This window comes from Rana temporaria, chromosome 3 (assembly GCF_905171775.1).
Source record: "Rana temporaria chromosome 3, aRanTem1.1, whole genome shotgun sequence".
NCBI classification, from domain to species: Eukaryota; Metazoa; Chordata; class Amphibia; order Anura; family Ranidae; genus Rana; species Rana temporaria.
This window is the reverse complement of record NC_053491.1, coordinates 477,291,015-477,301,709: the sequence shown is the minus strand read 5'-3', so window position 1 is coordinate 477,301,709 and position 10,695 is coordinate 477,291,015. Positions and strand designations below refer to the sequence as shown.

General features: G+C 39.1%; 1 protein-coding gene across 1 annotated transcript; it reads left to right on the top strand.

The window, feature by feature from the left end:
- Window positions 1-4,168: 4,168 nt before the first annotated feature.
- Window positions 4,169-5,310, top strand: LOC120931004 (olfactory receptor 1468-like). Its single transcript, XM_040342133.1, has one exon. The coding sequence runs from the start codon at window positions 4,245-4,247 to the stop codon at window positions 5,043-5,045; it is 801 nt and encodes a 266-aa protein (XP_040198067.1). The 5' UTR covers window positions 4,169-4,244; the 3' UTR covers window positions 5,046-5,310.
- Window positions 5,311-10,695: the final 5,385 nt, after the last annotated feature.

The window sequence follows — 10,695 nt, the reverse complement described above, 5'->3', positions numbered from 1 at the left end:
TCCCACCAAGTTTCTTGATGGATTCTGCCGAGGAAACTGGTCGTGTGTACGAGGCCTCAGCTGCATATTGGTCCGGGGCTTAATAGGTAAAGCAGAGTCCATCATGTGCCTAGCAGGAATTATTCTGTGGACTTATGGTATTTGGGCACCACCAGCACCCAAAATCATTTTTTTTTCACTGCTGTGTCATAATTGCAGATCTAGTGAATGTTTGCTAAAGCAGGATCCATCCAGTGTTCTGCAGGAATTTTTATGTTGGGTTCACAATGCTTGATCACTACCATTATCCAATATTTTTGCTATCTGATGGTAACACAAAACATGCAATGTTTACCCACGGTCTTTTTTGTGTTTGGTTTTGGTGCATAAAATATGCAAAACCTAATTTGAAAAGGCTTGCTGTTTCTATGCTTCCATATTTCCTCATGCTGCTCCCCATATGTGAGATTTGCAATAGGCAGTCTCCAAGTAGTGTGACCTAATAGTGATTCGTTACATGAAAACTGTCAGGTCCTACTATTTGCAATAGTGATCTCCTGCGCTCCAAATAACAAAGAAAAATTACAGTCAATGCTGCTACAACCATAAATATCAAAACCACTAAAAATGAAATATATATATCAAAAGGCATATATACATTAGCAAAACTCACAGTAGTGCAACATCAACACCTAATTAATTCAGTGTTCAATACAAAAATGTAATGATCAAATAATAATAACCACTTGCTTACTGGGCACATATACCCCCTTCCTGCCCAGGTGAAATTTCAGCTTTCAGCACTGCGTTGCTTTAAATTAAAATTGTGCGGTCATGCGACGTGCCTCCCAAACAAAATTGACGTCCTTTTTTTCCCCACAAATAGAGCTTTCTTTTGGTGGTATTTGATCACCTCTGCGGTTTTAATTTTTTGCGCTAAAAAAAAAAAGATCAACAATTTAGAAAAAAAACACAATATTTTTTACTTTTTGCTATAATAAAGATCCCATTTAAAAAAAAGGCCGATATGTATTCTACATATTTTTGGTAAAAAAAAACACATCGGACACTTTTGACACATTTTTGGGACCATTCACATTAATACAGCGAACAGTGCTATAAAAATGCATTGATTACTGTATAAATGTGACTGGCAGGGAAGGGGTTAACACTAGGGGGCAAGGAAGGGGTTAAATTTGTATCCTGGGAGTGATTCTTACTGTGGGGGGAGGGGACTGACTGGGGGAGGTGACCGATGCTGTGTCCCTATGTAGAAGGGACACAGCATCTGTCTCCTCTCCCTGACAGGACGTGGAGCTCTGTGTTTACACACAGAGCTCCACATCCCTGCTCTGTCATTGCCGATCGCGGGTACCTGACGAACATTGCGGCCGCCAGGCACACGCATCGGCATCTCGGGGGTGCGCCGGGGTGCGCGCGCTGCCGACGGTGCGCGCGCGCCCCCCAGTGGCCTTAGGACGCAAGCCCGTAAAAAGACGGCCTCACGGATTTATAGAGCCACCTGGAGGCCGTCTTTTTACTATGGCCCGGGACTAAAGTAGTTATTAAAGAAAAAACACCGTAAATTATCCACCACCGTAGTGTCACATCACCAAAAACATTTGTCTACCTGGCTAGTAAGATGTAAGTATCAGTTGTTCAAAGATTGCTTAATAAGCCAATCCTCTTCTCCACAGTTCCTTGTAAAAAAAGGTGCATCCATGGGTACATGAAAAAGAAACGCTCCACTAGTGTAATATTGTAAAGCTCATTTTTTTTTATCTAAAAACAATACCCAATCCACTCACATTTAAAACATCCTGTATCAAACATTGTGTAGCTCATAACATGATCGAACAATCCCCTTCAGTCTCACCACCTCCACGCTGCCTGACGACTATCCAGAGAAATGCCAATGTTAACAAGAGGTAGCCACTTGAGTCTCCTCATTGGAAACTGAAACTACCACCCTCCATCAAGAAGTCCCTAGTTTACAAGTAGCATATGACGATGTGTCAGACCAAGTAGCACAGCTGCATCCACTCCTTACAGACCTTAAAACAACTGTAACCACCATATTTAACACATACTTGGAGCACCCCCCTGAGACCACCAGTGCTATTGACAGGGTCTACAGGGCCTTAGGTCCCAGGAATCCCACCGAAAACAGACCCAGATATGTCCTCTGTTGCCTGCACAATTACTCTCTAAAGGAAAATATCCTCCAGTTGGCTTGGCACAGGGAGCCCATAGACTTTTATCTGTGTCTTTATGGACCTTGCTTTGTGCACTGGTGTGCAGTCATGTTAGAACTGGAAGTGGCCTCCCCCAAACTGTTGCCACAAAGTTAAGAGCGTGAAATTGTCCAAAAGGTTTTGTATGTTGACACCTAAAGAGTTCTCTTCACTGGAGCTAAGGGGCCAAGCCCAACCCCTGAAAAACAACCACACACAATAATCCCCCCTCCACCAAATGATTTGGACCAGTGCAAGGGCAAGGTCCATAAAGACATGGATAAGCGAGTTTGGGGTGGAGGAACTTGACTGGCCTGCACAAAGTCCTGACCTCAGCCTCCTAAACCTTGTGGACAGCCTTTTTGGAAGAGTTGAAGCTGTTATAGCTGCAAGGGGTGGGCCAACTCAATATTGTACCCTACAGACTAAGACTATAATGCCAATAAAGTTCATGTGCGTGTAAAGGCAGGCATCCTAGTACTTTTGGTAATATAGTGTATGTAAAGTGAAAGGAAAGCTTAATAGCTTAAGCTTTCCTTTCACTTTACATACACTATATTACCAAAATTGTTTTTTTGCTATCGGTTAGGTATCCATCGATTAAATTTAAAACAAGTTTGCTTTTTTTTTTAACCGATGGATAAATAACCAATGGCGCCCACACACGAACGTTTGGACCGATGAAAACGGTCCATCAGACCGTTCTTATCAGTTTAACCGATCGTGTGTACGCGGACAAACTCTAGCTTTCCTTTTACTTTGAATAGTTTCTGAGCAAATATTTACTAGTACTGTATTGTATTGTATTGTATTGAGTGTTTTATAAAAAAAAAAAAAAAAACATTTATTTTTATTACAGTCACACACATAAACCCAAAGAGATCTTGATTACTCTCTATGGAATCTTTAATCTGCAAAGAAACATATAAATGTTTGTGTGAAAATAGGTTTCCTATTCAGTCAGCTGAGCTTATCCACCACTACACATCATATGCTTTACACTTACAATAGATATATACAATACTTATTATTATTATTTTATCTCTCCCTCTCTTTATATTTTTTCTTTCCATTCATGACTTCATAGGTTTATTTATTTTTTTCCCTGTTAAATACAAACACAGGTAAAAAAAAAAAACTCATATGAAGAAGACGTGTTGAATCAAACCTATATATTTAATTGATGACATTATTTTGACATATTTGACAGTAGTTTCACTCCCTTTGTTTTACTTTTTTTATTATTTCCATTCATGACATTCTGCTTTAATACCATGCTCAATAGAAAAACTGGTAGAAAACTCTCTCATGAAGAAATGCATGTAATATTGTTACACTTTTCATATTGAATCTTTAATTTGCTGTTATCAAAAACAAAAAAAAAATCTACATTTTTTTGTTGGTTTATTTAAAAGTTAAGTTCAATTTTCAAAAAAAATATGGGTTTTCATCAGGGATCATTAGTAAATAGAGTAAGTACATTTTTTTTTATTATTTCAAACGAAATTCACCAAGTTACAATGCTTTAATTGATTGAAATATTAATCATTACTACAAATGAGAAATTCTATAACTTGATCCATTCCTTTTCTTTGCATTATATAGAATAGTTTTCCCTTACTGTCATGGCATTAAAGTATACCTAAAGCCAAATACTATATATATATATATATATATAGTAACTCTCTTCTTGTACAAAATGTAGTTTTGCAATCCTTTTTTTTTTAACATATAACGTACATATGTTATTTTTTATTTGCCCAGAGTTTCATTTCTTCTCAATGTAATTTTTCTTATATTAAAAATGAACTAAAATATTAGAGGCAAACAAAACATTCACTGGGCCTATTAAAAATAAAACATAAACAAGTTATATAAATCTTTTCTGTTTCCACACAGACCACACATAAAGGTAATGTCACCACATTCTTCTTTTTGGGATTTAACAACAATGCTGTATATAATCTGCTGCTCTTCACCTTGGTCCTTATTATATACATTGTGACAATATGTGGAAACCTTTTGATCATCATGTTGGTATATTACAGCAAGACCCTTCATTCTCCCATGTACTTCTTCCTCTCACAGCTCTCTATATCTGACATCATGATGATCACAGATATTGCTCCTAACATATTAAATATTGTTTTACATGAGAGGACCTCCATATCTTATTTTGGTTGTATCACTCAATATTATGTCTTTGGTTCAACAGAAGCATTTGAATGTTTCCTTCTGACAGTGATGTCCTATGACCGCTATCTAGCCATCTGCTCTCCTCTGCATTATATCTCCATTATGAAACAAACACTTTGCATTCAACTAGTTCTTGCATCCTGGATTGTCAGCTGTTCGCTGACATCAATATCAACACTTGACGTTTGTCAACTAGAATTCTGTGGACCAAATGTTATTGACCACATATTTTGTGATTTCAATCCTCTTGTGGAACTTTCCTGTTCAGATACATCCAACGTTCAAATGGAAATTACCTTGTTGTGTGTTCCTGTGCTAATATTTCCCTTCCTAGTGATAGTGGTTTCATATACTTATATTGTTTTAACAATATTAAAGATATCCTCCTTTTCGGGAAGACTGAAATCCTTTTCCACTTGTAGCTCCCATCTCACGGTTGTGTTTATATTTTATGGAACCTTAGCTGCTGCATATCTGATTCCAAAGAAAGGACAATCACAAATGATCAGTAAGATAATGTCCTTGTTGTATACAGTGTTTACTCCCTTTGTAAACCCTTTTATATACAGCTTGAGGAATAAAGAGATCAAGGAGAATTTAAAGATGTTGTATATAAACAAAAGGATTTTTATTTAAAACCTTTGGTAAAAGTAAAATTATTAAGATATATCTGTTTAAACTTGTATAGAACTTGGTGTGCATTAGTCTCCAAATATTAGACTTCTACGGTACTGAAGCAATACTTAATAAATTGGTATTAGTTCAATTGCCCAAATTGGGCTCCTAAAAAAAAGGTTACCACCCTTCAGACCTTTATTCCATGGTACCTCTAAAAACTCCCCTAATGCTTTGTACACACAACCGTACTTTCCGAGAAAAAAAGTCAGACTTTAAATGTTGTAGGGAGGATCTAAACTGCATTTTTTTAGTTTTTTTTTCTACTGTTCTACTAAACACTTTTGAGATAGTAAAGACCACATTTTGAAAATGCACACAGTGTGTCAACATGTGCTATCTCCCATCAGGGGATATCAATGTACATCTTTTGGGGGTGCAACTGAAAACTGAAGTAGGTGAGAGGAAGGGGGTTGCACCCCCAAAACACATCCATTGATCCCCTATGATGGCAGATAGCACATGTTGACACTAGGCATGAGATCAGGATGCAAATCTTTATTTTGCCACACCATTTTTGTGCATCTTCAAAATTTTGCTTTTATAGGGGTGACATAACCCCATCTTATGAAGGCAAGATCAAAACATTTTAAACAGAATTGAATGTCTGATCTTGCCTTCAATTTTTACATGTTGAACGTTGTAAGTTCCAGAGTTGACTATGTTTTATGTATTTAAACATGCATGTTTATGCATTTTTTTATATCTACTAAAAAAATATTAAGAACGCTCAATTTGAATGTGCAAGGAGTAAAAGCTGTTGTACTCAACTATGTGTGTCTTCTTATTTCAATGCTAAATACCATTGTTGGTGTGATTTGGGGTGTTTACAGTAGCAATGGTGGTTATTTACTAAAAGGAAAATACACTTGGCACTACACGTGCACTAGGAGAACCTAGGAGACAGATAAATAAAAAACAAGCAATAAATACAATTCAAGAATTTAGCTGATAATTTAGCTGAATTTAGCTTAAAAATTTAAACATAGTCTGGCATAGCAATGGCCCCCCTACCCATAAAATATTCCACATATTTGTCCCGAACTTCACGGGCACTTTGGGGGGGCAAGCCAGGATGGTCAGGATCCAGGCCCGTCAGGGGTTGAGCAAAAAGTCCAGCCTCAGGCCCAAATGAGGGCATTTTGCCTTAAAAAATTGTGCAAGATGCAGCATGTCAACAAATACGGGTGTGTGCACAAAATCTAGGATTCATTTATCTCCCCATTAACAGTAGACATATGCATTCGTTTTCATCCGAATGCATTTTCTTCCGAATTTCAGGCATTTTCGTTATTGTTTTAACAAACGATAACGAAAGCACAGAAAACGAAAACCGAAAGATCCGACATAAACAAATGCTTTATTTTCATTTTCGCTGCTGTCGAATGTGCCTAACCTTAACACTATTAGTCCAATATTATTCTACATAAAGAGAAAAGATTTGACATAGAGAGAAAAGATTCGACATTATAGAGACATGAAGAAGAGTCGATATAGAGAGAAAAGATTCGACATAGAGAGACATGAAGATTCGACATAGAGAGACATGAAGATTCGACATAGAGAGACATGAAGAGTCAATTTTTTATTTTTTTTTAAAGATTCTGTTGAATCTTTTTTTTTTCTTAGAACATTCGACAGACACCATAAGCCTTCAATGACATTTTCGACCTTAATTTGGATTTTCGGACGAATGCATTTTTTAAAAAAAAAAAACGAAATAATAAAAACAAATTTTGGGAGTAACTAAATTAATTAATTTTTCGGACGAAAACGAAATTACGAAACAAAATATTTCAGTGTGCACATGTCTAATTAACAGCACTTAGTGTCATGAATACATAGGGGCTGATTTACTAAAAACAATGCGCTGCGCCGGTTCATGGCTTAATTGGCACGCCGGATGAATCCTTAATTAGGCGCATGAACCGGCGCAGCACAGGGCGCAATGCAATTAATATGTAAAGCTGCCGCCGAACTCCCTTTAGAAGTCTATGGGAGAAATCAAAAGTGTTTGTCCTAAAAAGTGTTTGGGGACCTAAGTCCTGCCCCAGGGGACATGTATCAATGCTTTTTTATTTTTTTAAACGGACGTTTTTTCGAGAGCAGTGAATTTAATAATGCTTAAATTGCAACAATAAAAGTGAATTATTCATTTAAATTTCGTACCTAGGGGGGGTGTAAAGTAAGCATGTGAAATAGTGCATGTTTCCCATACTTAGAACTGTCCCTGCTCAAAATGACATTCTGAAGGAAAAAAGTAATTTAAAAAATCACTCGCGGCTATAATGAATTGTCGGCTCCTGGCAATTCATAGCAATTTCATTCATAAAAATAAAAAAAAGAGCTGTCAAAAGAATAAAATGATGTGGGGGTTCCCCCCAATTATCCATACCAGACCCCAAATTAAACAAAAAAAATGGCGTGGAGTTCCCCCAAAAATCCACACCAGACCCCTTATCCGAGCACGTAACCTGGCCTGACGCAGAAAAGAGGGGGGGACGTCCCCCCTCTCCTGAACCGTACCAGGCCACATGCCCTCAACATGGGGAGGGTGCTTTGGGGTCCCCCCCAAAGCACCTTGTCCCCATGTTGATGGGGACAAGGGCCTCATCCCCACAAACCTGGCCGGTGGTTGTGGGGGTCTGCGGGCGCGGTGCTAATCGAAATCTGGAAGACCCTTTTAACAAAGGGGACCCCCAGATCCCGGCCCCCCCCCTGTGTGAAATGGTAATGGGATACATTGTACTTCTACCATTTCACCCAAAAAAGTGTCAAAAATAAAAAAAAGACAATAGCCGGTTTTTGACAATTCCTTTATTAATGTCTTATTACCGCGCTTCTTCTTCTTATACCATCTTCTTCTTTTCTTCTTTCATTCGGGTTTCTTCCTCCATCTTCTTCTTCCTCTGCTTCTTTCTTGGGTCTTCCCGTCCGCATCTTGTACCGGCTTCTTTCTCCATCTTCTTCTCCTTCCTTCGGTCTTCTCGTCCGCATCTTGCACGGCTTCTTCTTCCCCAGACGATCCGCTTCCAATTGAAGTTCCCGCCGTGTGACGCTCCTGTGACCCCACCCCCTCTGACGTCATGGGGAAAGTCATAAGAAAGTCCCCATGTGGTACATGTGCGTCAGAGGGGGGCGGGGGCACAGGAGCGTCACACAGCGGGAACTTCAATTGCAAGTGGATCATCCGCATCTTGCACGGCTTCTTCTTCCCCGGACGATCCGCTTCCAATTGAAGTTCCCGCCACATGATGTTCCTGTGACCCAGCCTCCCTCTGACACACATGTACCACACGGGGACTTTCTTATGGCTTTCCCCGTGGTGTCAGAGGGGGTCGGGGTCACCGGATGACGCCGCGTCCTCAGTGATAAAAGAACTGTCTGAAGAACAGGATTGTGACACGGCGGGAACTTCAATTGACAGGAAGTGAGGGTAAAACCTTACTAATGTATTTTCTTGGGGGCACACAGATCAATCTAAATAGTTTCCCATTATGTAAATTGCACTTTAGCATTTTGTTGTGTACACCCCAAATTATTAGGGATCTTGGACTTTGGGGTCCATTTACTAAAGGCAAATCCACTTTGCACTACAAGTGGACAAGCAAGTAAGAAAAGAACAAAAAAAACTTTGCTTCTACATGGTTGGATGTTAAAATCATTAGTGCTTCCCCTCAGATTTTCAAGCGACTACGCTTGTACTGCAGAGTGGCTTTGCCGTTACTAAACCCAAAACGAATCATTTGGGGTGTACACAGCAGTGCTGGAGTGCAATTTGCTTAATGGGGACACTAGTTAGATTGAGCTGTGTGTCCCCAAGAAAAGACATTGGTAGGGTTTTAACCTCAATTCCTGTTCAGCTGTGTGACAGGAAGTGAAGCCAATTTTAAGAAAAGGGACACAAAGCCCAACCCAAAAAACACAAGCAGGGGTTCTAACACTCACTTGGCTTCCCTCAAACACCAACAATTAGAATAGGATTGCCTTGCGCTAGATTTAAGCACAGTGCTGTAAATCAGCACTTCAAGCCTGTCCGCCAATACCCCCCCCCCCCAACAGGCCATGTTTGCAGGTTTTCCTTCATCTTGCACGTGTGCTTTAAAAGACAGTCTGGACAGCAATTCTTGATAAGATAAATCCACAAAACATGTCCTGTCGGGGGTACTTGAGAACCACTGCAGTAAAAAGGAAACTAATTATACTTACCGCTCTGTATTTTTCCTTTCCTGGTGATTATACATGGCAGCAAACAATACATGCATACGCACCAGGAAAGGAGCTTCAAGACAAAAATCACACCTGTTTTGTTAGGCCATTCAGCCTATTTCAGCTGCAGCTGTCAAAATCTGTAGCATGAAAAAGTAACAAAAAAACAAACTTCAAAATGTGAAAGCAATTGTATTGGTCAACAAAACAAGGAAAGCAAAACACATATAATAAAATCAAACAAAAATAAATATAAAAAATAAAAACAAACATAGGTTCATTTGAGACAGTAAACAGAATATAGTTTATGCTTTGGAAACAGGATAAATAGACCCAGACGTCTATTAAGGATTGAAACATTAATTAGTCACAACATCTTGAGAAATATTTAGCAAAATAATGCAGCACAGACACATACATCAAAGTGAACACCCTAAAAACAACTGCTCTATGCAAGCTTTATATATCATAGGCTTGTGTGCTAATGAGGCAATTGAAAACACATGCACAGCCCATGAAACACACAAAACACAAGTTCACCCAATGTAGAGACTGAACTTTCAAGTGGGTACACCTGTTAAGGATGTCCTTAAATTACTAACCCAAAAAACACGCTCTATGAGCATGCTCAGAAACATCCAAGTGCTGTTCACACACAAAAAGCAACATCAAAAAATCTAAGTCCCTGGGCATGCTCAGATCACCAGAAATGCAGAGGAAAAGCCCCGTCCAAAATGAATCACATCATCCAGCATGCTACAAAATTAGAGATGGGACAAACACCCCCTGGTCTGTGTGGGCAAACAAAGAGCCTAACATGGGCAAAAATTATACCATAAATACCATTGCAGTCTATGGGAAATGACTTGTTCACCTATGTAGAAATCTCTAGAAGAAATGTCGCAACCAGCTTGTGTCCACGACTATAATTTGTTCATGGGGGGAGTCGACTTCAATGATCAAATGATAAAATCATACCTTCCCACAAGAAAAACCTGCCATTGGTATAAAAAAAGTCTCTCTTTATTTTTTTTCAGTTTGGCCATGTATAATGCTTATATTATTTACTGTAAATCTACTGAGACCCCCGTATCCTATCTTCATTACCAAGAATACATTTTCACTGCCCTATTGTACCCTGAAGGCCAACCAGAAAGCATTCACTCTGATTCAGTGAGCAGACTCCACAAATGCCACTCTCCTGAGAAACCCCCCCTCTTGTGAAATAGGCCAACGATGTAAAAGAAAATGCCGGTGTGCCCCAGATGAAAAGACAGCGTGTATTATTGTCCCCAATGTCCTTCCCAACCAGGCCTTTGCATAGGTGACTGTTTCCGCCGTTACCATACTTCTCTACATTATTAGTGAAGCTTGGTAAACGTAACTCTAAATTCCTGTCAAT

Coding starts and splice junctions, on each gene's coding strand:
- LOC120931004 (XM_040342133.1), top strand. CDS start 4,245: ATGTTGGTATATTACAGCAAGACCCTTCATTCTCCCATGTACTTCTTC.